This window comes from Alnus glutinosa, chromosome 1 (assembly GCF_958979055.1).
Source record: "Alnus glutinosa chromosome 1, dhAlnGlut1.1, whole genome shotgun sequence".
Taxonomy (NCBI): domain Eukaryota; kingdom Viridiplantae; phylum Streptophyta; class Magnoliopsida; order Fagales; family Betulaceae; genus Alnus; species Alnus glutinosa.
In genome coordinates, this window is record NC_084886.1 from 45,279,302 (window position 1) to 45,307,170 (window position 27,869).

A 27,869-nucleotide genomic window follows, 5' to 3' on the forward strand; every position below is an offset into this window, starting at 1 on the left:
TTTCATATATTTAAATATTAATTAAACTAAATTAATTTTAATATTTATATTATGTTTTTTTATTTAATATGTCAATTATAACACTTTCATCTATTTGTAAAATGTATATATATATATATATAACTTATTAGATGTAGAATGACTTATGACTTGATTCAAATACATTAAGTAATCAAATTTAAAGAAAAATAAAGAGAAAAATGAAAATAAGTTATAAAAATTGATTTGTAATAGAACATAATGTGAAAAAAAAATTGTTCGACATTGAATACTCACCGATTATGTAATTCTATTTATTATGCACAACACAAACAATGAGAATTTATACACGTTGAAGACTTTTTATATTTTTATAAACATTTAATTCAAATAAACGTTAGAAAAAAAAAAATTATGCACGTTGGACTAATTTCATGAATGTAAAAATTTGGCTTTTAAAAATAGTAAATAAGTTAGACTTTCTAATAATTTATGATTTTTTTTATTTTTTTATTTTTTTTGTTGAATATGAATAATGAGACTTTCAATTTATAATTGTTTTTACCATGATTGAGGGCCTAATTATAAATTATTTATTAAATTTTTATCATATTAGAGACTTAATATTTGTTTTAGAAATAACATTTATTGTACAATTATTAAGTAACAGTCTTAATTAAAGAGCATTTTTTTAACTTTTTGCCATATTAGAGCATTAATTTTTTTTTAATATAAATATTGTATGATTATTAGTTGGATGCCTAATTCAATTGGGGGCTTTAAGTGACGAATAATACTATAAGTTTTTCTTGTGTTCTTCGTAAAACGAGATAATTTGGAGATGACTTTAAAATCATCATTAAATTTATAATTAGTTATTATAAAATTTTAATCAAATATTTATTTTAAAAATCATTTTATTTTTTAAAGAACACAAGATTAACAAGCAAACAACTACTAAAATTTATCTTAAACAACCGCCGGCTCGAGCCGCCCATGTGCAACATTCTATATAATATGTCGGGGCCTACTGCCTGTACGGTTCTCTTCGGAGTTTTGTACATTAATGCTCTTGTCTGGTTTGCAATCACTACACGTCCTTTGGAGTTTGCACACAAACAACCAAAGGAGCAGGTGAAGGTTAACAGCCTAACATTTTTTTTTTAATGAGAAATACATTAAAATAAGGAAATAAAATACGAAGATGGAGACCCCAACCATCACTGCTCATAAGTAATGACAGAGTCTTTTTTTTTTTACCTTTTTTTTTTTTATCTTTATTTAATAATTATGTGGCGTTTAAAATTATTATTAAATTTAGAATTATTTATTATTAAATTTTGATCAAATGATAATTTTAAAACTCACTTTATTATTAGAGAGACAAAAAAAAAAAAAAAAAAAAAACCCATAGAATTACTCTTGCTTTGACATACGGTTGTCAAGACTTTCCATTACTTCAATTATTTTATTTTAAAGAAAGTCGAATATCTAATAAACAATAAATAAATCAAAAAGTCTATAAATTTAGTTCAAATTTCATTTAAAGAAACTCAACTCTTAAGGGACTCAAAATAGGATGTCAACATCTTTGATAAGGCAAAACTAAAGTAATTTTAGAGGTCATATTTATATCATTTTATTTATAGTGTGGCTTTTAAAATTATTATTTGATCAATATTCAATAATAATCAATTACACATCTAATGGTAATTTTAAAAGCCACATCATTATTAGAGGAACACAAGATAAATAAAAGTACGATGTCTATAATTAGTCGCGAAATTGTCGCCTTAATAACACTATTTTGTAACACTACCTGATACCTCAACAGTGTTGTACTATAAAATACAGCACGACCAATCTAAAAACTAATTTATAATATTGCAAAAACATTTAGAAAAGAAGAATAAGTGAAATTAGCACAAAAAAAAAATCAATCAAGCTCAAAAATATGAATCAAGCCGATTCAACTAACCTTTGTAAGTTTCGGTTCATTTAAGCTTCGGTTCATTTAAGCTTCTCGAGGTTGACCACCCCCAGTACGCCACTGGGTGGCCACCCTCAGTGTACTATGGGGGGTGGTTGCGGCCACCCCTGATTTATACGACTCTATTCATATATATGCATATACATAAATACAATCATTTACACAAAAATACACATATATCTAGATTACCACTCACAATAACAATAATTCAAGTTATATGTATTAAATTAGGAAGAGAATTCATTTTATCTTTTTAAAAAATTTAAGATGTTCACATCCTAACAAATAATAAAAACAAAGTCGAGCTAAATTTATATGAAGTTGTGTCGTTTAATAAATTAACTTAAATTTTTATTGAAACTTAATTCATTTATTTAAGAGCCGAATCTAAATCGAAATTATAAAGTTAAACTCAAAGGGTATGTTTGGTAAACATTGTTTCAATATTTTTTTTTTTTTTAGTAGTAGTAAAAAGTGAATAATATGATATAAAGTATAAATAATTTGTATGGAAAAGTGAAAAAAAATAATTTGTATTACAGTGAATTTTTTTTTATTTGTATAATAATAAAAAATTATTAATATGATATAAAAAGTGAAAAAAAAGTTAGAATTTTTTGGAAAGGTGAAAATAAAGGAAATGAATGGTGTGTTGCTTACGAGTAATGCTAGAAGTTTTTATTGTGTTACTATTGTATCAATTAAAAAATGAAGTGACTTTTAAAATTATGATTGAATTTATAATTAAACATTATTAAATTTAAAAAACCTTCTTATTTTTTAGAACACAATAATAATAAGTAAAAGACTTTTAAAATTACTTGTTACTTACCAAACACCCCCGATTTAAGACTTTTAAGTTTACCAATAACTTTATTCATTTAAAACCCTTCCTGTCCAACCTATGGCACCATTGGAATTTGGCAAGCATCGTAGCTGTCAAATTTAAAATGGATTAAAACGTGGCCCTAATGGCTACTTCTAGGCTTCTAGCCAAATTGTTGTCCTTTAAGCTGGCCTACTTTTGCATTAGGCTTGATTTTACAGATCTCTTTATGAAGGTCAGAGACTCAAAATGATACTACTCATTGGATCGATTTCACCGTTTTTTTTTTGTTTTTTTATTTTTAATTTTAAAATTATCATTAAATTTGAGATAAATTATTATTAAATTTTGATTAAATGATAATATAACCCATTTTTTAAATAAAAAGAAAAAAATACACCTATCACACCTTAACAAACGTAATTTCTCAACATATATATATATAATATATATATATATATATATATATATATATAACCATAAAATGCCAGAAGTCTCTCCAAAAGTCTCTCCCTCCCTCTCTCTCTCTCTCCGTGAAATTCCAAATTTCAGCGAGTGAGGCGACTGAGACTGCTGCTTCAATGACAGACACAAAGAAAGATGTGGAAGAAACTCTATTACCAAAAGGAAGTGAAGAAAAAATACCAGAAACTCCATCTCTAACATGGGGTGTTCTTACGGTGGAACTGAAGAGGTTAGGTGTCTTGGCAGGTCCTATGGTAGCAGTGGTTCTCTCACAGTACCTGTTGCAGGTCATTTCAGTGATGATGGTGGGTCATCTCGGAGAGCTTGCTCTCTCCAGCACTGCGATAGCCATCTCTCTTTCTGGGGTCACCGGGTTCAGCCTTCTTGTAAGTCTTTATATTTTCCACTTTATTTATTTCGTTTTCTTTTTCTAGCATTTCTTAATTTTTGTCAATCTTTTCATTTCTTTTTTCTTTTTATTATTATTATTATTATTATTATTTTTTATATATATATAATAATAAAACCTCAGTTTCATTTTTTTAACACGTTTGTAACCTATTTTTACAAACATAAAACACATGAAAATTAACCGCCTTAAACACGAAGTGAAGGCACCAACAGGCTTACCAGATTTTATAACGCTCAGTGACAATGATTACATCAGGAATTAACAAGGTGCTCTTTACACATTTCTCGAGCAATAACTAGCTGAAATTCTACAGATTTTTTTTTTTTTTTTTTTTTTTTTTTTTTTTTGGGACGCAGTTCTTAAAATAACTCATCGTTGAAATTGAAACTGAGCCATTGTCAAAAAACACTGCTTTTTTCTTATATTCTTTTGATGAAGAGATAAAAGTTTGTAAATTTGTCATTGAAAATGCTTCTGATCATCAACTCCTTGAAAGTAATATGCGAGAATAGTATATGGGTGATGGTCTAATTTTGAATGATTTGAGCTTTTCAATGACATTTCTCCTATATAGCTTGGGATGTTTCCTCCTTTATCATGCACTTTGCTCTAACACCAATAAACATTGTACCCAAAAATGCACTACGGCATTTAGTGATTAACCCCAATAAGCTCTATTGCACCTTTGAGTACTGGAACCAATCAACGTGGTGCTATCATTCGTTTATGAATCACTTAACATCTGCTGTCTATGTAAGTTTCATTTTTCTTTTTCAATTTTTGCTGGATCTATGTGATGATGAACTTGATGTGATAATGGGTTTGTCAATATCGATCCACACCCCACTTCAGCCACCTTTGTTTATTATGTTGATTCAATAAAGGGAGGGATGGAACTAGCAACATGCTGATACCATTACATATAGTATTGGTTGAATAACTTGAATTGTGATTTGGCATACATTCATGAGTACTAGTGCTGGAAAAAAAAAAAAAAAAATTATTTGCTTGGGATAAGGATGAAATTTACAATAACAATGTGACCATAAATTGTTACTGACACATCTGGGTTGCATTAATTCAGAGCTTTAGAAGATATGGGCGAAGTCATGCATCTACAAAGAAATAGATCGCATGATTGTGAGTCAAAAATGTTCTAAAGAAGTTGAATTTTGGTAATTTGTATGTCTCAAACAGTTAGGAATGGCAAGTGCGCTGGAAACTCTATGTGGGCAAGCTTATGGAGCTCAACAATATCGAAAACTTGGAGTTCAAGCGTACACTGCTATATTTTCACTGATCTTAGTCTGTGTTCCTCTGTCTTTGATATGGATTAACATGGGAAAGTTACTAATTATGATAGGCCAAGACCCTCTAATTTCACGCGAAGCTGGTAAATTCACCATTTGGCTTATTCCTGCACTCTTTGCATATGCCATCCTTCAACCACTTGTTAGATACTTCCAGACACAAAGTCTGACCCTGCCAATGCTGATAAGCTCTTGTGCCATTCTTTGCTTTCACATACCTCTATGTTGGGTTTTAGTATTCAAGTCTGGTCTGGGAAACACTGGAGCAGCATTAGCTATTAGTATTTCATATTGGTTAAATGTGATTTTGCTCGGATCATACATGAAGTACTCTTCTGCCTGCGCAAAAACCCGTGTGCCAATTTCTATGGAGATTTTCCAAGGAATTGGGGAGTTCTTTCGGTTTGCTATCCCTTCTGCAGTAATGACTTGGTAATTGTCTACATTTTACCCAGTTGTAAGGAAGGCTTTGTGTGTTCTGCTTTATTATATTGTTCTTCTTTGATGTGTTTATTCATTTTGATGATTGCAGCCTTGAGTGGTGGTCTTTTGAGCTTCTTATATTACTGTCTGGGCTATTACCAAATCCAGAGCTTGAAACTTCTGTTCTTTCTGTATGGTAAGTTTTCTTGAAGTATTTCAGATAAAAAGACTTTTCATCTTCTAAAAAATTCTTTCTGATCTTCATGCACTAAGAATATACACTCCTCAAAAGAATCTGATGATTCCAAACCCCACTTATTGTCAACTTCTCTGGACAGTCTCACAACCATCTCAACACTCTATGCGATACCATATGGACTTGGTGCGGCTGCAAGGTTTGATCAATCAAACATATATAGAGACAAATACATTTATATATGCATGTTAGTGGTGTCGATTGTACTTATAATTGCACGTCTCTTAAGATTTTTTTCTTCTTCTCCTTTTTGGTTTAGTACTAGAGTTTCAAATGAATTAGGAGCAGGGAACCCTCAAGCTGCTCGTGTGGCTGTCTTTGCTGTGTTGTTTCTTGCAGTTGCGGAGACAAGTATAGTAAGCACCAGCCTTCTTGCCAGCCGTCGTGTATTTGGTTACACTTTTAGCAATGAGAAGGAAGTAGTGGACTATGTCACAACCATGGCTCCTCTAATTTCTCTGTCAATTATACTGGACAGCATACAAGGGGTACTCTCAGGTTGAAAATCTCTCATTTTTATCAATGATTGATGTCTATTAAGAATACAAGAGTTTGCACAGTTCAATCTAGCGTGCGTTAGCTCAGGTGTTGCTAGAGGATGTGGGTGGCAGCATATAGGGGCCTATGTCAACCTTGGGGCGTTCTATCTTTGTGGAATTCCATTTGCTGCAGTCCTGGGTTTCTGTACACATTTAAGAGGAAGGGGGCTTTGGATTGGAATACAAACCGGTGCTGTTGTTCAGACAATACTGCTCTCTATTATAACTAGTTGCACAAACTGGGAAAAACAGGTCTGTCCTCTCTTATCTATTGATGCTTTTGATCTTAGTCTAGCCCAAGATTTCCAATATTTGCTCTGCTTGGTTGCCAAGATGCTTGGAGGAAAAGAGAAGAAAAGCTGGGATTGTTTGATAATCATTTATCCAGTATTCCTAAATGCTTGTTAAATTCGCTTCTTTTTTTTCGTTTCTTTTCTTCCATCTCTTGGTAGGATTAGATTTTCCTCTATATTCTTGGCTATTCACCAGGACATCTCTCCAAATAAATGGTTTAACAGACAGTTTCACTGGGAGAATTTGACTATGAACCCCATTGTAATAATCATTCAAAACCACAACTTCTTAGACCGTTAAATGCTTTAAGATTTTGCATGAGTTTTAGTCAAGGTCTACCTTTTAAGGGGGTTGTTTCTGTTGGTTTTCTTGATATTGCAGGCTAGCAAGGCAAGGGAGAGGATATTTGAGGGGAGACTTCCAATAGATAATATTGATAGTGAGCAGAGAACTTTGGTCAGCTAAAGTTTCTTACTATTAGAGCTGCAAGGAGAAACATTGCTTGCATAGCCATATGGCCAAAATGTTGCTTTCCAAAAACATGTAAAGGAACTGATCTGCATGTATCTAAACTGCCATTACGATTACGTGGTGCTCTTCAAAACAAGCCAGCAGAGAAACCCAGGAGTATAAAACCTGCACTGGGCAAGCGCAAGGTTGTTATTTCTAAGTTCTTCTTCCTAGCTATGAGCTCATCATAGGATTAAAGATTTGAACCTTTTCTCTTTGTATAATTATCTTGTCGGATGGTGGCCACGACAAAAAGGTCACTTCACTTGGATCTAACACATTAATATTTCATTTAGTTATTTCTAAGTTCTTCTTCCTAGCTACGAGCTCATCATAGGATTAAAGATTTGAACCTTTTCTCTTTGTATAATTATCTTGTCGGATGGTGGCCACGACAAAAAGGTCACTTCAGTTGGATCTAACACATTAATATTTCATTTAGTTATTTCTAAGTTCTTCTTCCTAGCTATGAGCTCATCATAGGATTAAAGATTTGAACCTTTTCTCTTTGTATAATTATCTTGTCGGATGGTGGCCACGACAAAAAGGTCACTTCACTTGGATCTAACACATTAATATTTCATTTAGTGCCAATATATATATATAAATAAAAAATAAAAAATAAATTGTCTATCTATATATATATATATATATATATATATGGAAAATGACTCTTGCACAACTATTGTGCAAGGTCTTAGAGAGAGTAGTGCAGTTGTGCATGAATCATTCTCCAATATATATTGAAAAAGAAAAGGTCATTTTTCAAGGTGAAAGGTCTTAGAGAGAATAGTGCAGTTGTGCACGAATCATTCTCCTATATATATTGAAAAAGAAAAGGTCATTTTCCAAGGTGAGAGGTCTTAGAGAGAGTAGTGCAGTTGTGCACGAATCATTCTCCTATATATATTGAAAAAGAAAATGTCATTTTTCAAGGAGAAAGGTCTTAGAGAGAGTAGTGCAGTTGTGCACGAATCATTCTCCTATATATATTGAAAAAGAAAATGTCATTTTCCAAGGTGAAAGGTCTTAGAGAGAGTAGTGCAATTGTGCACGAATCATTCTCCTATATATATTGAAAAAGAAAATGTCATTTTTCCAAGGATAAAGGTCTTAGAGAGAGTAGTGCAGTTGTGCACGAATTATTCTCCTATATATATTGAAAAAGAAAAGGCCATTTTCCGAAAGGTCTTAGAGAGAGAAGTGATTGTGCACGAATCATTCTCCTATATATATTGAAAAAGAAAAGGTCATTTTCCAAGAAGAAATGTCTTAGAGAGAGTAGTGCAGTTGTGCCCGAATCATTCTCCTATATATATTGAAAAAGAAAAGGTCATTTTCCAAGGAGAATCTGTCTCATTCTCTAACTTCCCTGCAGAAGGGGTCGTACCCGAATTAGGCGTGGGGATTTCAAAATTTTCAAATTTTTAGTAATAATAAAAATGAAGAAATACACCGATCAAATTTTAAAAAATGAACAAAACTTTTTCACTTTTCTATAAAACATTCTCAAATTTTATATCACATAAATTACTTTTTACTATACAATACACAAATATCCTCCTACCCAATTACTTACCAAACAAGCCCTTGTACGTCTCTTCCTCTTCATTGTTTCCCCCACTTTGAAGCTGTGGGTGTGACTGTGAGTGAGTGAGCAACAGAGAAAATATGGAGAAGAGCTTGTTAGTGACAGAGAGACAAGTGAAGACGGAGGGGTGTTTAAGCATAACACGGGGTGTGTTTGCTCAAGAGGCGAAAAGGGTGGGTTACTTGGCAGGGCCGATGGTGGCTGTCAATTTATCACAGTACTTTCTGCAGATTATTTCCATTATGATGGTCGGTCACCATGGTGAGCTCGCTCTCTCCAGCACTGCTATTGCCATCTCTCTCGCCGCCGTCTCTGGCTTCAGTCCTGTTGTAAGTACGTCCTTTTCTTTTTATATATTTTTATCACATTGATCTCCATGTTTTTTTCTTTGCCATGTTTTTATGAGGAATGCTAGGCATCCAAACACTTGTTTCCAGAATTTAGTTCCAAACTGATGTGTCACCATCCCATGAGATCTATCATTTTGGGAAGTGTGCCACAATCTCATAGGATTGTGACACATCAGTTTGGAATCAAATTCTGGAAAAAAGTGTTGGGATGTCTAGCATTTCTTTATTTTTATATCCTTTTGGGGAACCGGCTGGAACCTTAGAGATACTGTTATGAGTGATTATGATTTGTCATTGCGTATCCCTGAGGGGTTGGTGCAAGTTTAGAGCACTACTAGTAGCAGATTCCCTATATTTAGAGAATTTTGCAGATTCCCAATTACTTTTTTTAATAGAAAAAAAATCGTTCTCTCTCCTCTCTCCTCTCTGGCTCTCTCCTTCACGCATGAATCACTTCACCGCTTAGTGTTCTCGTACCACTCGTTGCCGCTGTCGATAATGGCGTCGCCGGGGTCCATGTGGGAGGAGAGGGCGGCGATGGTTTGATCAACGGGTGAGCCGGCCTTGACCAGGATGATGATCAATCTGGGACCAAGAAATTGATTGCAAATTCTCTCATGAGTCCCATATTAGTTCCTCCTTTTCCTTTCTCCAAATCCACTTCACTCTGTTTGCAAATCTTCTTGTCAACTTTCCGTTCTTCTCTCGATCTGTACCTTACATTGTCTTTGTTTGTTTCTCTTCCTATGATATAAAAAGCTTTGCGGGTATTTTGTGATTGGGTTTGTTTGAGCCCAGTCTTGGTCTCTTGGCAAAGGATTTGTGTTTCTTTTCTAGGTGCCCAAGAAACAAGCATGCCTCTCAATTTCTCTGATTGGGATTTCCAGGGGTTGGATTCTGAATTGAAGAGTTCTGATTGCGACGGAATAGATGGGTTCTGTGTGGAGTGTGACGGAGAAGACGAGAGAGCAAGAGAGAGAAGAAAAGAAATGAATAAAAAAATTAAAGTAGGAAAGAGAAAAAAGAATAAAATAAGAGTAAAAAATAATATTTAATTGATATAGAGAAAGATTAGGGAATCTATTGTGAAGTCTTTTTTTTATAGAGAAGTAAAAAGTAGTTTTGTTCCCTAAATATAGAGAAAATGGTTGGGCAACTGCTGCTAGTGCTCTAAGAGTCTTGATTTTTGGTGGCATTTTCATCAGATTTGAATTCTCTTGAGTGCAAACAATTCTTTGGGTTCAACCCATTGGCAAAGTTGGAATATTATCTGATCCGTGTAGAGAGGAGGTTTTGCACGAATATGAGGTTTATCCGACAGAGGTGGGTGTGCGCACGAAGTGACCCAACCTTAAAAGGGTTCCTCGTTGTTAAAAAAAAAATAAAAAAATATTGTTTGTGTATGTGTCGCTCCACTATATTGCACACCTCTATTGACTCTAATATCACTTGTTAGAAAGAATGACACTTTTTGGAGTTTTTTTGTTAGACCATAATATAGCATGTTGAGACACTATCCAATCCAAAAGCTTAAGCATATGAGTTTGGGCTCAACTACGTTATATTTACACTTCACAGTTATGATGTCATTTTAATATGTGACTCAATCTTTTTAATTTTTTTACACTCACACTTGTATACTTTAATATCATGTTAAATTAAAACATATTCCAAAATGATGAATTTAATACATGATTGTTAAGCTAGCCAACTTTAGTCTTTGGAGTGAATTCGCTGTCCATATTGATAGCAAACTGATCAATGTTTGTAACTTTCACATGGCAAACAGTTTGGAATGTCAACCGCACTGGAAACTATATGTGGGCAAGCTTATGGAGCTCAGCAATATAAAAAAGTAGGAAATCAAACTTACACTGCTATTTTCTGTCTATTATTGGTTTGTCTCCCTCTGTCTCTTCTGTGGATCTACATGGGAAAGCTACTCGCTTTCATGGGCCAAGACCCTGTAATTTCACATGAAGCCGGTAAATTTATAGTGTGCCTCATTCCTGCACTCTTTGCCTACGCAACTCTTCAAGCTCTTGTTCGATATTTCCAGACGCAAAGTTTAATCATCCCCATGCTAGTAAGCTCTTGTGTCACCCTTTGTTTCCATATACCTTTATGCTGGGTTTTGGTATTCAAGTCTAGACTACAACATCTTGGAGGAGCATTGGCTATTGGTATGTCATATTGGTTGAACGTTATTTTACTCGGATTATACATGAAGTACACTAGTGCCTGTGCAAAAACCAGGGCCCCCATTTCTGTCGAGGTGTTCCAAGGAATTGGAGAGTTCTTCCGTTTTGCTATCCCTTCTGCTGTAATGATTTGGTGATTTTTCTCCTACTCTTTTTCAGTCATAGAACAACCTTGTTTTTTTCTTTTTAACTTCTATGTATGTTTTCTCATGTTTGGTTTTTCATAGCCTTGAATGGTGGTCATTCGAGCTGCTTACCTTGCTGTCGGGGTTTTTACCAAATCCGGAGCTTGAAACTTCAGTACTGTCCGTGTGGTATATTAAATTTTTCTACAAGTTTTTCAGATTTAGTTTTATCTCCCATTTGCACTAAAAAAACTTCAGAGACTAATGAGATCAATTCATCAAATGGGATTTAACTAATCTTCGACTTTTCTAAACAGTTTAGCAACACTCTCAACGCTCTACATGATACCAGATGGACTTGGCGCTGCAGCAAGGTTTGCACCAATGCACACACAATATTGATACACAGCTGATAATATATGCATGTAATTCTGCTTAAATTGTATGAAAAATGTTCTGTTTTTGGTGGGAATTGTAGCACTAGAGTTTCAAATGAGTTAGGAGCTGGGAACCCACAAGCGGCACGTTTAGCTGTCACTGTTGTGATGCTTATTACAGTCACAGAAGCACTCATAGTAAGCTCAGCCTTTTTTGCCAGCCGCCATGTTTTTGGTTACATTTTCAGCAATGAGAAGGAAGTAGTAGACTATGTCACAACCTTGGCTCCTCTGGTATGTCTGTCGGTTGTGCTGGACAGCTTACATGGAGTCCTTTCAGGTTAATGCATGTTTTCTTCCCTATTGTCAAAACTCAATTACATTTCAAGGATTCTGATTGATATTTGCCTTACGTGTCTGGCTGGTTTATTTTTATGTCTGGGTTGACTATATTTCCAGTTACAACAAACAAAAATACAGAATTCAATTCAAAGCTTCTATTCTCTAGTTATTTTAACACTTGGGTAACTCCATCTATTGTTCCTATAAATCAGGTGTTGCTAGGGGATGTGGGTGGCAGGACTTAGGTGCTTATGTTAACCTCGGGGCATACTATCTTTGTGGACTTCCAGCTGGTGCCATATTGGGTTTTTGGGTACAGTTGAAAGGAAAGGGCCTTTGGATTGGAATACTAATTGGTTCTTCTGTGCAAGCACTTCTGCTCTCTCTCGTAACAAGTTATACAGACTGGGGAAAACAGGTCTATCCTCCTCTTTTAATGTCTTCAAGCCTTTGATCTTAAGTTATGTTTGGTACGTAGAATGGCTATTCTAACATCAAAGCTATTCTATTCCACCTTCTTCCATTCCTAATAAAAGTTATTCATTTTTCTAAGGGTTAAATACCTCTAAGGTCCCTGAGTTTTGACAACTTTATTTTTTAGTTCCTGAGTTTCAATTCGCATCACAGATGATACATCAATTTTGGGAAATGACCAAATTAGTGCCTCGGTTAACTTCTCCGCCCAAAAATTAACGGTCCGCCACGTGTCAACCTCAGAAGTTGACACGTGGCACTATATAAAAAATAAAAAAATAAAAAATCTTTAAAAATTAATTAAAAAATTTAAAAAAAATTGAAAAAACTAAACAGGAAATTTTTTTTTAGGGTTTATTTTTCCCGATTTTTTTTTTTTTTTTTTTTTTGTCCCGGGGGTGGCCGAACCACCACATGGGGGTGGTTCGGCCACCCCAGACCGGCCGACCACCTCCCTGGCCAAGCCACCCCCTTTTTTTTTATTTAGTTTTTTCAATTTTTTTTTTAATTTTTAAATATTTTTAATTTTTAATTTTTTTATATAGTGCCACGTGTCAACTTTTGAGGTTGACACGTGGCGGACCGTTAATTTCTGAACGGAGAAGTTAACCAAGGTACTAATTTGGTCATTTCCCAAAATTGATGTATCATCTGTGATGCGAATTGAAACTCAGGGACTAAAAAATAAAGTTGTCAAAATTCAGGGACTAAAAAGGTGTTTAATCCTTTTTCTAATGGAATAATCATTCCGCGTACCAAACGTAACCTTGGTGTAGTCCAAAATTCCCATTTTTTTTTCCCTTTTCCCATAGCTTCAGCAAAGATATATGGAGATCGAGCTCCCATTGAAATGGATTGTATTTAGAGAACATTCCATTGAAATATTATCTTTGACAGTCTTGACATCTTAAATTATTAATTTCTTTCAGATTTTGCAAAAATAGTTGGTCTTTACTGGGTCATCTTGAATTCTTGATGTTGCAGGCAAGTAAAGCAAGGGAGAGGATATATGAGGGAAGATCTTCAGTAGAAAATAGATTATTAACTTGACTGAGTTTTGATGAGCTAAATCATCTTATTCCACTGTTGTGAGCTGAAAAATATTGCTTAAACTAATGAAACTAGTAGATTTTTTGATGAGTCATATTCCTTTTCCGCTATATGCCATTCAATGTTCTACATAGATCTTCTATCATTTAGACTTGTGTTGGTGCACGTAGGACTGACTTAATTACGTTGTTTGGCAATCAATTACATGAGGTATCATCTATTACGCATTTGCTTCACAAATTGGCAACAAATTTGACTTCATTGACCATCTTAAGCATGAATTTGAGTTAAAAAAATTCTTGAACAATGCTGGTCACGTAACTAAAACACCATACTGATTAGGTTTGGCAAAGCTATACACGTTGAACATAAGCTGAATTCGAGTTTATCATTGAACTAGATAATATGTTTAAGTTCGATTCATTTATTTTTTAAACGATCCAACTAGAACTTGTTCACAAGCTGCTCAATTAACATTTGTTTTTGGTCAATTTATAATAATCATTAGTTAATTAGTTATTATTATTATTATTATTATTATTATTAAGATTTTATCATTTGAGTTTATTAGATAAATTAACTCGAATTTTAAGCAATCATATACTATAATAGTATAAGCCCTCGAAAGTATAGTTTAGAATTGCGACAAATGACAGTCTAAAATGCTGATAAGTGGTATTTTTGAGGCCCTATAATTATGACCAATGGCATGTTCAAATAAAGAGTAATGATAGGCAGGGGCCATCTTGCCGCCCTTTCCTACGTGGAAAGGGCCTTCTCACTTTTAATATATATATATAATAATAATAATAATAATAAAAAAAAAAAAAATCAAATTTTGAAATTTGAAACCAGCGTCTTCTTCTATGTAACCATTTTTTGTCCCAAAACCATTCCCCCCCCCCCCCCCCCCCGCGCCCAAAATCTTTCCCTCCCTTCCTCTCTCTCCATCTCCTCTCCTTAACCCCCACTGTGAACCTGCCACCGTCGACGACTCACGAGCCCGCTAGTCCACTGTGCGTTCTCCATCTCCGACCAAAACCCAACCACCGTGGTTCTCCATCTCCGGTTCGGCTCCGACGACCCAACCACCGTACCACCACGAGCAGCCCCAGCCGAACTACCACCACCGCCGACGAGCCCATCCCCAGTAAGGTTTTCTTAGTTTTTTTTTTTTTTTAAATCTTTCCTTTTGATTTTCTCTCCAGATCCGGTTTTTTTAGTTTTTTATGGGTGAGATTTGGCTGAGAAAATGCAGGAATTTGAGGGACAAAGTTGGCTGAGATTTGGGCTCCCACAGTTACTGTGGCCATTTCCCTGCCCCATTTCCGGCACCAGTACCGATCTCCCCCATTTCTTATTTTTTGAGTTGTTTTTAGATCTTGCTTTTTTAGTTGCTTGCTATGATTTGTGGTTTCTTTGGAGCTTGAGACATCGAACAAAAATACCACATTCATCCAACTCTTCTTTTTTCTTTTCTTTTTTTTTTTTCTTGTTTTTTGGTGGGTTTCGGAACGGGGTTATGTAGCTTTTTAATGGGTACTACGTTGCATGAGTCTGTGTTAGCTATAGAGGTGTCCAACATATACAGGCACTAAAATGGTCAAAGCCGTTTTCCTAGAAACCAGCCTACAACTTAATTGTAGGCAAAGCCATTTTCCTAGAATCAAGGTTGTCATTGTGGCCTTTTAAACACAAACCCAAATCCAAACAACTTACATTTGAATCCTGCAAGGCAAATTGATTCTTGTTAGATTCCTGCATAAGACAAACTTACGTAATTTGTCTCGAGTTATCTTGGTACTGTAAACAAGTTTCATGGATTTACTGTAAAGGAGTTCTTGGTACTGTGGAATAGAGATGGGTGATTGAAAAAAAGAAAAAAAGAAAAAAGAAAAAAAAAGGAGCTTTTAGGCAAGTTTGTATGATATTGATCTTCACTTATTGGAGATGGATCATAGAGAAATCTTACCTAATTAAACCTCGTTTTAGTATTATTTATATTTAGAAACTCTCTCTCTCTAAAGTGGTGGTTAGTGCTTTGGTACGTTGCTTTGTCTCTAATCAAGTAAAATTAGACAAAAAAAAAAAAAAAAAAAAACGCCCTCCTCTTAAAATTCTTATTTCTTGTCCTTTAATGCCTGCCCCATTCTTTGTTAATGCTGCAGCATTTGAAGACTTTCTTCACCTCCACCAATCATTCACTAATTGACTTAGTTATTCATTAAGCTTAATTTCCTAAAAATAATCAACCCCAGTAATCTTTTTGCCTTGACAAAAGAAGGTGTGTTTAAATTCTTCTCTTTTTTTTTTTTTTTGGAAGAACAGATTTTGGCTTTTGCTTAAAGTTAGCATGTAATATTATACTAGTAAAGCATAGCTTGCAAGTTGTTAGATTATCATTATTGAATATGTATTCTAAAATTTTGAAGAACTTGGCTTGAAAGTAAAGGTTTTCGTGATTTATGTAGAAGTTTTGAATTGCTTAAAATGTGTACACTTTTGCTCTGGTTAGTTGATGAGAAACGGTAAGGAAAGAGAGGATAAAAAGAGAGAAAATACTTTGATATTGAATATGAGTTCTTTGATATGGTGCTATTCGGCCGAATCTATTATGGTGTTTTAGTTGGGTGCTTTAACATTGCTCCTTTTCTTTGCTTAAGAATTATTGGCAAACCTACTTTTTTTGTTTGATGATGCCCTTCCTATGTTTAATTATGTGGTAATGGGAATCACAGTTAAAAGGGATCAGAGGGGTAACTCTGTGATTTGGGGCATCTACAGGTAATCCCTCTTTAGAATGTTGTTTGCAACATGTTCATCTATGTATTTAGGAATTTCAAAAGTATATATTACAGAGAGTTGTGAAGATGTCTAATTTTTGCTTCATTGATTCACAAACATCAGAGAAGACAACTAGTTGCTGCTATGTTATATAATATATATGATATTTGCCCAAGAATTATTGTCAAGCCAAATTTGTGAATGAATGTGTCCATGATGTTTATGGAGGGACTTTTATAATTTTCAAGTTCAAGAAAAAAAGGGTTGGTAGAATTTGAGGGTTTTTTTTTCTTTTTTTCTTTTTGTTATGTTTGATGGATTTTGGTAGAATTTGAGCTATCTGGGTTGGGAGAATTTTGATTAAATTTTGGCATGAATTAATTTAGTCTGGTAAAATTGAACTGTTACACTTACGTGGAGTGAATGAACTTGGTTTTGATGTTGGTGGGGAGAGTAAATGGTGCTATTGTACTTTCTGAAATTAGCTTTGTATTATATTTCGTCATTAGTAGTTTATGACATTTTTGCCGACTTTTTTATTTTTTTATTTTTTTTTATTTTTTTTTATCATGCAGAAAGTCAGTTATTGGGATTTTTTTGAGTGGGCTGATAAGAAGATACCTACATACGAGAAGAGATTAGCGCAACATTTGAAAGAAATAGAGAGAAGAAGACAGTTGAGGAATTGATTGAAAAAAGGCATATGTTTTGCATATGTTGTAACTAAAATGGCCTCTCAGTTTGGTTGGTTCTGCTTGTTTAAATGTACATACAAATTTATTTTGAATGATACGTGAAGTTGGATATAAATCATCATTTTCTTTCATGATATGAGAGGTTATTAATTACTTTGAAGTTTTTTGCACATAAATTTGCTCACAAATACATGGATAGTTTATAAGTATTCTACAGATCGAAAAGAGCTATCATGGTTTGCTACACAAACAATGTTTCTTGCATCACCAAACTATGGTGTTTATCAACAATGTTAAGTATCAGTTCACCGGAAATAACTGATTGTATAAATTGGAAATTTGCAATAGTCTTTTGTACAGGTTTTGTTTAGGCACACTTTTACATTTATAATTTCACATCATAAATATTTATTTGAAAGTGAACAAATTGAAAGAAAAGAACAATAGTAAGAGAAAGCAAACCCAAAAGAGGAAAATCTATAGACAAGAAATGTAAGATTCTATATTACAAATCCAAAATTTCATCAACAACCCAACAATTTCCATCACAAAATTGATACCCATTCGACCCAGAATAACCAAGTTTAAAAGCACTACAAATGTTAAAAAAATTACAAACAGCTTCTCCAAGAGGATTAACAATACACATGGGCTATCCCAAAAAGGAGAAAGAATATACAAAACCAAATCGTTATACCCTGATTAACCAGATTCAAATATTTATTGAATGCCCTGAAACCATGGCACAGTCATGTAGAAGCAGCTTTTGAGTCCTCAATATTTAAAGAGCTCCAAGATGAATGTGTCTCCTGCCACATCAACACAGTTACAACAGAGTCCCAAGAATCCATGCTTAATAAATGAATGCATACGCCAACAGTGTCTTGGTGCATATCTACACATCTTATAGCAGCAAAATGGCTATCCTTACAAATTTTACATGTTGAAATAAAAAAGGTCCAGAACTTTAATTTAACCACCAATGTCATAAAGACCAGATCAATCAAGAAATAAGAATCCTCTAATTTTCACAACTCCCATTTTTAAAAGCTTGCCTAGCATCACTCAATGTACACGTATATACAAACAATTTATAAACTTTTTCTTTTGCTTCTACTGTTAAAGTTCCTAATAAGTTAACTTCTAAAGAAAGATACCTATTAGGCCCGCAAAGGAAAAAACAAAGAAAGCTAAAGAACTCTTGCATGTGTTAATAACAATTTCTTCTAAAAATCCAGGCTATGGCAACATACCATGCTAGATACCTTAGCTTGATCAAGAAAAAGTCCAATTTCATAAAACTATGCCCAACATGATATTATTTACAGACAACCAAAGCAAAGTTTCTATCCGATCATCATAAACACTTCTCAGTCTAGCACCCAAAATAGCAAAAAAGTGTAACTTGTAGTCTCTTGAGTCACACCTTTCATTTAAGCTTCAAATGTCACTAAGCCCCAAATCTAATGATCCGTCTACCATATGTAAAGATCTTACAAAGTACTGGAAGCTAACACGCTTCACAGTTTTTTAGCAAGCAGTTCAAAATTCAATAATTAAGAGATAAAATAAAAAGAAAAAAGGGACCTTACTATTATTTTTGCTGCATTTTTTTTCCTGGATACTATAACAAGGTCATTTCAAGACTCAAAACGTTTGTAATTATCATAGGCTCCAAGTGTCTTCCAGGACATTCCTATATATTATATATTTTATATATATATATTATATAACATAGCAGCAACTAGTTTTCTTCTTCAAACTTGCCTAAAAGTTCCTTTGTTTTCTTTCTTTTTTTCAATCACCCATCTCTATTCCACAGTATCAAGAACTCCTTTACAGTAAATCCATGAAACTTGTTTACAGTACAAAGATAACTCGAGACAAATTACGTAAGTTTGTCTTATGCAGGAATCTGACAAGAATCAATTTGCCTTGCAGGATTCAAATGTAAGTTGTTTGGATTTGGGTTTGTGCTTAAAAGGCCACAATGACAACCTTGATTCTAGGAAAATGGCTTTGCCTACAATTAAGTTGTAGGCTGGTTTCTAGGAAAACGACTTTGACCATTTTAGTGCCTGTATATGTTGCACACCTCTGTAGCAAACACAGACTCATGCAACGTAGTACCCAGAAAAAAGCTACATAACCCCGTTCCGAAACCCACCAACAAACAGGAAAAAAAGAAAAAAGAAGCAGAGTTGGATGAATTTGGTCTTTTTGTTCGATGTCTCATGCTCCAAAGAAACCACAAATCACAGCAAGCAACTAAAAAAGCAAGATCCAAAAACAACTCAAAAAACAAGAAATGGGGGAGATCGGTACCGGTGCCGGAAATGGGGGAGGGAAATGGCCGCAGTAACTGTGGGAGCCCAAATCTCAGCCAACTTTGTCCCTCCAATTCCTACATTTTCTCAGCCAAATCTCACCCATAAAAAAACTAAAAAAAACCGGATCTTGAGAGAAAATCAAAATGAAAGATTAAAAAAAAAAAAAAAACTAAGAAAACCTTACAGGGGATGGGCTCGTCGGCGGTGGTGGTAGTTCGGCTGGGGCTGCTCATGGTGATATGGTGGTTGGGTCGTCGGAGCCGAACCAGAGATGGAGAACCACGGTGGTTGGGTTTTGGTTGGAGATGGAGAACGCACAGTGGACTGGCGGGCTCGTGAGTCGTCGACGGTGGCAGGTTCACGGTGGGAGTTGAGGAGAGGAGATGGAGAGAGAGGAAGGGAGGGAAAGATTTTGGGCGAGGGGGGGAGGGGGGAAATGGTTTTGGGGACAAAAAATGGTTACATAGAAGAAGACGCTGGTTTCAAATTTCAAAATTTGATTTTTTTTAAAATATATATATATATATATATATATATATTAAAAGTGAGAAGGCCCTTTTCACGTAGGAAAGGGCCGGGCAGGGGCCGACATGATGGCCCCTGCCTATCATTACTCTCAAATAAAACGGCCCTTGCCATATTGGCACTATTTACATTTTCATACATGTAAATAGTAATATGATTAATGTTCTTGAAATAATTTAGTAAATAAACAACTTTATTTAATAAATTAAAATGTCATATAAAAGAAATTAGCTTTTAGGCCATAAACCCTAATAAGCCTAGTACGAACTCGAGTTTGTTCAAGAGTTGTTCAATTATAATTTTTTTTTTTCTTTGTAAATTCATGCTAATCATTAGTTAATAATATTTTATCATTTAAGTTAATGAAATAAATTATCTTGAATATTAAACAATCAAATGTCGAGTCTATATATATTGTATAGTATGTATATAAATTTAGTATACACACACATATATATATATACATACACATAAATACATTCATTTACACAAACACACACATATATATCAAAACTCACAATTATAATAATTGAAGCAATATCTATTACATTAAAAAAAAAAAAAGAATTAATTTTATCTTTTCAAATATTTAAGATGTTCATATTAAAAAGTTAAATAATACTATAAAAATAATAAAAATAAAATTATACGAGGAGAAATGATCCCTACACTCATTTCTCACAACAGCCCCACAACAAGCTGATGTAGTTGGTAATATTTTATTATTTTTTTACAAAAAGAAAACAAAAGAAAACAAAAAAAATAATAAAATATTATCAGCCACGTCAGCTTGTTGTGGGGCTGTTGTGAGAAATAAGTGTGGGGATCATTTCTTTTATATGAATTAGCTCAATGAGTATGTTACGGCGGCATTGACATAAAAAGCCTTAAGATTGGTCCATTTGTAGTACTGCGCCGCTTAGTCATCGTAATCCGACGTCGTTTGTCTTTCCTTCCTGACTGGTATATGTGGCGGAATCGATTTCCCACTCACAAAACCCCAAACCCCTACCACCAAAGCTCAGATATCTCACCGTCTGTCCTGGTTCTCAGCACAAGCGCCAATTGCTTCACAGAAAGAGATGGGAAAGGCGGAGAAAGAGCAGCTGAAGAGAGCCCTGAATTCTCACCTCAACACCATCCATGAAACCTTCCAGGTTTACTATTGTTCACACCCTTTACATATATATGTAATATGTCTGTATATGTTTATGATTTTTGGTTTGTAGGGTGTGTAATGATGTGAGTTTTTTTTTTTTTTTTTTGTGCGCGTGAACTATACATGTAGGTGTTGGATCAAAGCCCAGCTTCTTCTCTTGACAAAGTGAGCTGGGAGGAGGTCATTAAGACGGGTGAAGAAGTCTCGAAACAAGCTACCATGGGTATTCTTCTTTCTTCTCCATTCCCTCTATTTTTCTCCACAACTTTCTGCTATCAACTCAGGCAGTGTTTGAGCTTTTTGTACTCCCATGTGATTTTGGGGACATGGGTTTTGTTAATTTTGAGTTATATGTTGGAAATCCTTCCTCAATTGTTATTATTATTGATTTTAGCGAGATCCTTGTGCGTTTTCAAGAGTACGGGATACATAAAGTTTTCCAGAGAAAAGAAACAAAAAAGAAACTCAGGGTTTCATTATCAAGTACTCAGTTTTATTATTGTTGACTCTCTTGTTCATTGTTCAGATGCTAATTGAATTATTTGTATTTACGAAATAATTCCACAATGTGTTTCGGAATGTACCTGCAACTGTCTTATTCTGTGAATATTAAGTCATTTTAGCTGCTTATACGTAATGTGTTCAACTTTGATTAGGAGGGGTACTGTTTGAGGATGTATTTTTGTGTAACAATGAAGTGTAAAAAAGGCTAAATGGAAAATTGGGGTTTATAAAAGATGAAAATTAGAAGAAAAAGGTAGATGATCAATTATTTGTTCTCTGGAGATCATATAGGAAAGCTATCAACAAATGCTTCTTATAACTCTTAAAGGATCATTGAGTCAATTGTAAATAAATGCTGTGTTAAGGCTTAAATGTGACAATTCCTTGTGCAGCTGGAATGCTTTGGGCTGGAGAAAGACCAGAAGTTAGAGCACTCGAGGAGAACATGGCAGCATATTTCAATATGTTACAGGGTTTCCTCTTGCTTTCCCATGGAAGTACAGTGGATGCAGGGCGTACGCTGTCTTCCAGCATACATGCATCCGTGAAGCAAGTTGTTGATTGCAGTTATAAGTTGTTCAGTGATTCTGTCTCTTCTTATGGTAATCTCTCTCTAAATACACATACACATACATTTTAAGTCATCTAACTGCATAAGTGTTTAGGGTAATCTTAGACTTAAGTCTTTTTTTCTTTTCCAAATACGAGCAATAGAAGAATGTAAATCCTATAGCAGATAATTAAATGGATTTCAAAAGAGAAAATTAAGGAAAAACAAGATACTGTTAGGGTTTTAGGGATATCTTACAGGAAGAACTAAGTTTTAGACTTTCTTACAGTTTGAGAGAACTTGAATTACTGGCTATTTGCAAAGTAATGAATCTTTTTTGAAACTTGGTTTTATTAGAAAATACAACAAGGTTGTATTAGCTATTGGGCTCCCATATCGTAATATTTACTAACTATTGGACCTGATTACACATTTCCAACTAATTAGTGATAAATAAATAATTTTATATATTCGAGATTTGATGTAAATAAGAGGGATAAACACAGATACAATACACACACACAAAGGGTCTAAATATTAGGGATGGATGTCATGACGTGGCGTTGACAGTGTTGGAAACAAAGTGGAGGAAAGGAAAAGTGCCGATGTGGTGGTGGTGTTGTAAGTGTGGTAGTTTTGGTAGTAATGATGGCAGTTGAGGAGGAAAATTAGCTGGTGATTGTGGTGGTAGAGAACAGGTGCTAATATTGGTTTTGGGGAAATGGTTGAAGTGTTGCTCTAGTTGTATGACCTTGGTCACAAAGGTAAGGATGGTGCCACAGCACCGGTGTGTGTAAGGTTTTCCTTAACATCTGCTTTCTAGTGTTGGTGGCTGCGTCAGCAGTGGAGGTGGTGGGTACTGGTAATTATTTTACATTGGCAAAGGTGGTGGTAGTGAATGTAATTAGAAAGAAACAACTTCTAGAAGAGGTAGTATTTTCGTAAATTTCATATAAAGTATTAGCTGCTGGTGTTGCATCATTTCTAGAGTCAAGAAAATCATATGAGTTTTTTTTCTTTTTTTGGTCCGTTGCTGGTGATGGGGGACTCAGCTGCAATTGCAAAATGGTACTTTTAAATTTTTGCTGACCCTACTTTATTTCTCCTAGGCCTTTGCTCTTAAAGGCTGGCATTGGTTGAGATAGGATTTGTTCCCACGTAAAAGCGAGGAGACTAAACAATAGTTATGCAAACTCACAACTACACTTCGTTTTTTTTTTTGAGGGGTGGGGGGGTTGTGTTCAGTACACTACACATTTGGTGCACGCGGAATTGGTGTTAACTGTAGAATCATTCTCCAAGAGGTAAAACACTAAAACCATTTATGCTGTGAACAAAGTTTTTCCACAGATAGGCTGGTTAATTCCATAGTTAATTCAAATCCTATTATGCATCATGTTAGTAATAATGGCATACTGCTTTTGCCATCATAGCGATACATGACCATCCAAGTATAGTAAATCTGTGTTTACTGTTCTGTTGAAAACAAATCATCTTATCTGCTTTATGCCTGGACTGGCAGGATCTCACAATAAAGACCAAAAACTCTCAATCCCACCGTTAGTCGGTGCAGTATGGGAAGCATGTTCTGCTCTTAAAAAGACTCCTTCCACAAATATCACAGCCATTGGGCGAGGTATGACACAAGTTGCATTTTCTATGAAGGATGTTCTTCGTGAGATGAAGGAGCTCAAGCCAGGTTCCTCTGAACAAACAGATGAAACTTATGGTGAGGCTTCGAACAAAGCAGAAAGCGAGCCCCAAGATGATGATAATTCATGTGAGAATGATCTAGGCAACGACCTGACACCCGAAGAGATGAAAATTGCCAAATCGGCAACTGGAGTTGTGTCTGAGATGCTTATAGTTACAAAGGAACTTATCCGCAACATCACAGGTTTGATTAAACTGGAAAATCCAAACGACTGCAGTGACTTTGTGGATTCTTTGGAGAAATTGTTGAAGCTCTGTCAAGGAATTGGGACACAGGTTGATGAGCTTGGAGCTTGTCTTTACCCCCCACAAGAGGTTCCAGCTATGAAGGCTGCTTCTGAGAAAATCTTCAGCATCATTGATGATATGCAAGTAGAGCTGGGAAATATTAAAGGAACTTCACAAGCTTTTCTTCAGGCCTGCGATGGTTTGAGGAGTTCACTCAGACAGTTCGAATTTGAACTAGATTGTCCTAGTACTGCTGATCTGGAAGCCAAAATGCAGGACGTCACTTTGAGCAATTAGGATGCTGAGAGATTCACTGATAGAGCGAGTGTATTTTGTAATTACCTAAAAACTGCCTTTCAGGACCTTTTGAGGGATTCTTTGGATACAAACTCAAAATATATCGTGTTATTCTTTCTATAATAAGATTTTTGGATGCTAACCAGGTGCAATAATCAATCCAGTGAGCTACAAAACGACAAGTTAAATAATTACTGTAATTTCTAATGGAAAACTTTTACATTGTTTTAAGTACAAAACGAATAGAAGCTTGACATGGGTCGATTCATCCTCTGTTCCTCTTATGCTAATACCGCATCGTTTTTGCATATACAGGATTCATGATACGCTGATGCGTGCTGTCGAGAACATATCCCAGGATCAGTGTGGTTCATCGCCCTATAAGCTTAACCGCCCAGGCACCACCAAAGTAAAGGCCCACCAAAGGTCCTGCCAGAAGCATCTGAGTAAGCGGATCAGTTGATGGTGTAAGTATGGCAGCTGCTACAACTGCACCAACCACTACGTATCTCCAAATTGACAGCATTTGGTCTCCGGACACTAGACCAACTTGTCCCAACAGAAGTTGTATTACCGGAACCTGTAGAATAAGATGAAATTTTTTGATCCATTTGTCTACCATTTGACTGCAAAACTTCACTCAAACGATGATTGCTATAGAAAGAATGGAACAGAATATGGACTTCACTATGCATCATGAGTCAAGAATGGTACCCATTCCACAAATCAACTAAAAGAATGAATAGCACACATCTGAAATGGCGATGTATAATCATTAAGCACCTGGTTTAATACAAAAGATCTTGGACATATGATGGTTGCTAATGAGCAGGTAAGAGTCATCCTCATGGGCAGAGGATTCAAGAAAAACCTTTACCTGGAATGACAAGCCGGTGCTGAACATCAGAACAAGTACAAACTCGAAGTATTGATCAATGGACCACAATGATTCCACAGCCCCTTCCGCATAACTAACAAAGAAATTTAGGGCTGCCGGAGTCAGAACCGAGTACGAGAAGCTGATACCGGCATAGAAAAGCACCGAGGAACCCAACACTATCGGCCCCAGAAACCGTCTCTCTTCTCTCGTCAACCCTGGAAGAACGAAGGCTATAATCTCATAGAGAATGATAGGGCTTCCTACCAGAAGGCCACAGTATCCTGATACCTGCAGCACACCATTAAGACAATTTTTATGGTTATCAACAGCAGCTTAATCTATACCTAAATTCAAAGTTTGTTATTGACTTGTATTCTATAAGATATGCTGATGGTGTTCTCTCATATCACATCCACATATAGCTCACTGTGGCTAGAGTAATGGGTACCCAAAAATTCATTGATTCAGGATTCGAACGAACCAAATTACCACTCATCTCCAAACTGATGATACCCAAAAATCATTGATATAGATTGGAACTCAGAACCATGGGACACCATAATAAATCCAACACTTATCTCAAAGATTTCGGGTAACAGAAAATAATGAATTTAATCAATTCAACCATTGTTCTAACAACAATTTTATAAAGAATTGTGTTCCGTTCAATCCAACCTTCAAAGTTGTGAAGAAAAATTCGCCAGGAGCCAGCTGCAGGAACCGCACACCCTGAGATTTAACGGGAGCTTCAAGAATCATTATCAGCTCCTTGGAGAACGCAAAGCATCCCAAAATAGCGGCCCCAACTGCCAAAACCGACACGAATAACCTCTGGCGCAGCTCTTCGAGATGGTCGAATATACTCATTTCTTTATCCTCCGGGAGGAGCTCTTTGCTGGGATAAAGAAAATCATATATCGCACTCCGCCCATTATCCTGCTCCAAATTCTCCACTAAACCCCCTTCTCTTGCGCTATCGCCCACATCTACATTTCCATCACAAAGTTAACATCAGCATCATCCCTTGAAATTTCGACGATTGAAAGAGCTAAAAGAAAATCTCAATTCATAAAAGTTAAACATAGATCTGTCCGGTATGAAAACTATACGTCCTTGGGTGGGGGCTTTCTATTATGGGTTTTGGGGTCTCACCAGGCCTATCCTCGACGGCGGAGCCAACGCTGGAGACCAACTCCTGCTGCTTCTCTCTCACGCCGTCGTCGACAGCTAAGCAAACGACGCCGCTTAGCCCCCCGCGGCGAAGTATCCTCTGCGAAGCACCGAATCCCAACGTCGCTCTCCTGGAATTGTTCACCCGTAGAGAAGATAGGCGCTTCGAGTGACAACATCCATGGAGCTGCAAGTGAGGGACCAGAGCCGTGCTCGTGCACGTGCTCCCCATCTTTCTTGTGGTTTTTGGGTCCAAAGAAAAAAATCAGGAGGAGCTCCCGCTTGTGGAACGATTGGTTCTTGATTGCGTTCAGTCCTCAGGCCACCGATATTTAGAAGTTTGGTGGAAAATACATTTTCACCTCCAAATTACAACCCTTTCACATTTACACCACTAGACTTTAAAATTTTATACTTGACTCCTCTAACCACCAATTCCTTACAAATCACATCTTCTAATATTTTACATTTAGATGAACAAAAAATCTCCCACATACACCACATGTAATTTTTTTTTTTTTTTTTACTTTAACTAAAATGATATTGAAAATTATTAAAATAAATAAAACAAATAAAAATAAATAAGTGGTGGTGGAACCATCCCCATAAGTTATGCCTGTTATGGGGTGGTTCCCTTAGCCTTTTTTTTTTTTTTTTTTTTTTTAATATATAATAATAATAATAATAATAATAACAATAATTTTAAAGAACATTTTAAAAATTTAAAGAAAATTTAAAGTAAAAAAAAGTCGGCAATTTTATAATCAAATGCTAACTAAGGGTATGATTTGCAAGGAAATGGTAGTAGGAGATAAGTGTTATACGTCTAAGCGGTAGATGAGTGGTAGTTTAATGGCCCCTCGGTTTGTTAATGCTTTGAGTAATATTATCCACTATAATTTTAATTCACAATGTTAATATAACAGTATCAACTAATTATTGATTTTTTTTTTTTAACAAATATTCATTCAATGGTTAGTTCGGACGTCTCGATTGTAATTTGTGTGTTAATTATAAGATAAAAATGTAATTTTTAATTTTTTTTTTTTTTTGAAAAAATATTCTGATGTGACATAAAAGTGAAAATAATTTTGAATATCTTATGTTATTACTATTATTTTTAACATTCAAGCATTTTATATATATAAAACAATTAAGTACAGTGATCAAAATACACAATATCCAAGATACACAAGGGGATTTTTTTCTAGAATGACATGTTTCTCGTTAAGAAAGAAAACTTCTTTCCCAAGTCGGTAGGCTGCTTCATTACTATTGAGGTCTACATGACTAACCCTCTATTGTTTTTGACAACTCAATGCACCTCGAGAATCATAAATGAATGTATTATATGTACTTCAATTCATACCATCTATGTGCAATGCCTAAACTATCAGGAGAGCATCACCTTTTAATTTTATCATTTACTGACCCAACTCCTTGCATAAAATAGTAGCTCTCAGAGCTGCAAAAGCTTCAGCAACAGAGTCTATGATATACATTTTGGGAGTTTATGAGAT

General features: G+C 35.2%; 4 protein-coding genes across 4 annotated transcripts; 3 read left to right on the forward strand and 1 right to left on the reverse strand.

The window, feature by feature from the left end:
- Positions 1-3,278: 3,278 nt before the first annotated feature.
- Positions 3,279-7,310, forward strand: LOC133852377 (protein DETOXIFICATION 12-like). The gene is made up of 7 exons (XM_062289121.1): positions 3,279-3,646; positions 4,870-5,414; positions 5,515-5,601; positions 5,744-5,800; positions 5,921-6,159; positions 6,247-6,452; positions 6,876-7,310. Exons 1-7 carry the CDS (start codon positions 3,377-3,379, stop codon positions 6,957-6,959), a joined length of 1,488 nt encoding a protein of 495 aa, XP_062145105.1. The 5' UTR covers positions 3,279-3,376; the 3' UTR covers positions 6,960-7,310.
- Positions 7,311-8,602: 1,292 nt separating this feature from the next.
- On the forward strand, positions 8,603-13,586 carry LOC133860464 (protein DETOXIFICATION 14-like). The gene is made up of 7 exons (XM_062296082.1): positions 8,603-8,924; positions 10,735-11,279; positions 11,374-11,460; positions 11,589-11,645; positions 11,750-11,988; positions 12,203-12,408; positions 13,449-13,586. The coding sequence occupies exons 1-7, from the start codon at positions 8,676-8,678 to the stop codon at positions 13,512-13,514; spliced, it is 1,449 nt and encodes a 482-aa protein (XP_062152066.1). The 5' UTR covers positions 8,603-8,675; the 3' UTR covers positions 13,515-13,586.
- Positions 13,587-20,784: 7,198 nt separating this feature from the next.
- Positions 20,785-24,441, forward strand: LOC133852385 (uncharacterized). Its single transcript, XM_062289134.1, has 4 exons — positions 20,785-21,005; positions 21,137-21,230; positions 21,904-22,113; positions 23,584-24,441. Exons 1-4 carry the CDS (start codon positions 20,931-20,933, stop codon positions 24,297-24,299), a joined length of 1,095 nt encoding a protein of 364 aa, XP_062145118.1. The 5' UTR covers positions 20,785-20,930; the 3' UTR covers positions 24,300-24,441.
- Positions 24,442-24,480: 39 nt separating this feature from the next.
- LOC133852394 (sec-independent protein translocase protein TATC, chloroplastic) lies at positions 24,481-26,680 on the reverse strand. Its single transcript, XM_062289145.1, has 4 exons — positions 26,332-26,680; positions 25,855-26,165; positions 25,177-25,467; positions 24,481-24,879 (listed from the first exon to the last, which is right to left on the reverse strand). The coding sequence occupies exons 1-4, from the start codon at positions 26,579-26,581 to the stop codon at positions 24,670-24,672; spliced, it is 1,062 nt and encodes a 353-aa protein (XP_062145129.1). The 5' UTR covers positions 26,582-26,680; the 3' UTR covers positions 24,481-24,669.
- Positions 26,681-27,869: the final 1,189 nt, after the last annotated feature.

Excerpts from the sequence above, each read along its gene's own strand:
- LOC133852377 (XM_062289121.1), top strand. The coding sequence starts at position 3,377 with ATGACAGACACAAAGAAAGATGTGGAAGAAACTCTATTACCAAAAGGA. Across the intron at positions 3,647-4,869 it reads TCACCGGGTTCAGCCTTCTT|TTAGGAATGGCAAGTGCGCT; the intron begins GTAAGTCTTTAT and ends TGTCTCAAACAG. Across the intron at positions 5,801-5,920 it reads GGACTTGGTGCGGCTGCAAG|TACTAGAGTTTCAAATGAAT; the intron begins GTTTGATCAATC and ends TTTTTGGTTTAG.
- LOC133860464 (XM_062296082.1), top strand. The coding sequence starts at position 8,676 with ATGGAGAAGAGCTTGTTAGTGACAGAGAGACAAGTGAAGACGGAGGGG. Across the intron at positions 8,925-10,734 it reads TCTCTGGCTTCAGTCCTGTT|TTTGGAATGTCAACCGCACT; the intron begins GTAAGTACGTCC and ends CATGGCAAACAG. Across the intron at positions 11,989-12,202 it reads CTTACATGGAGTCCTTTCAG|GTGTTGCTAGGGGATGTGGG; the intron begins GTTAATGCATGT and ends CCTATAAATCAG.
- LOC133852394 (XM_062289145.1), bottom strand. The coding sequence starts at position 26,581 with ATGGGGAGCACGTGCACGAGCACGGCTCTGGTCCCTCACTTGCAGCTC. Across the intron at positions 25,468-25,854 it reads TTTTCTTCACAACTTTGAAG|GTATCAGGATACTGTGGCCT; the intron begins GTTGGATTGAAC and ends GGTGTGCTGCAG. Across the intron at positions 24,880-25,176 it reads GCACCGGCTTGTCATTCCAG|GTTCCGGTAATACAACTTCT; the intron begins GTAAAGGTTTTT and ends CTTATTCTACAG.
- LOC133852385 (XM_062289134.1), top strand. The coding sequence starts at position 20,931 with ATGGGAAAGGCGGAGAAAGAGCAGCTGAAGAGAGCCCTGAATTCTCAC. Across the intron at positions 21,231-21,903 it reads CTCGAAACAAGCTACCATGG|CTGGAATGCTTTGGGCTGGA; the intron begins GTATTCTTCTTT and ends TTCCTTGTGCAG. Across the intron at positions 22,114-23,583 it reads TGATTCTGTCTCTTCTTATG|GATCTCACAATAAAGACCAA; the intron begins GTAATCTCTCTC and ends CTGGACTGGCAG.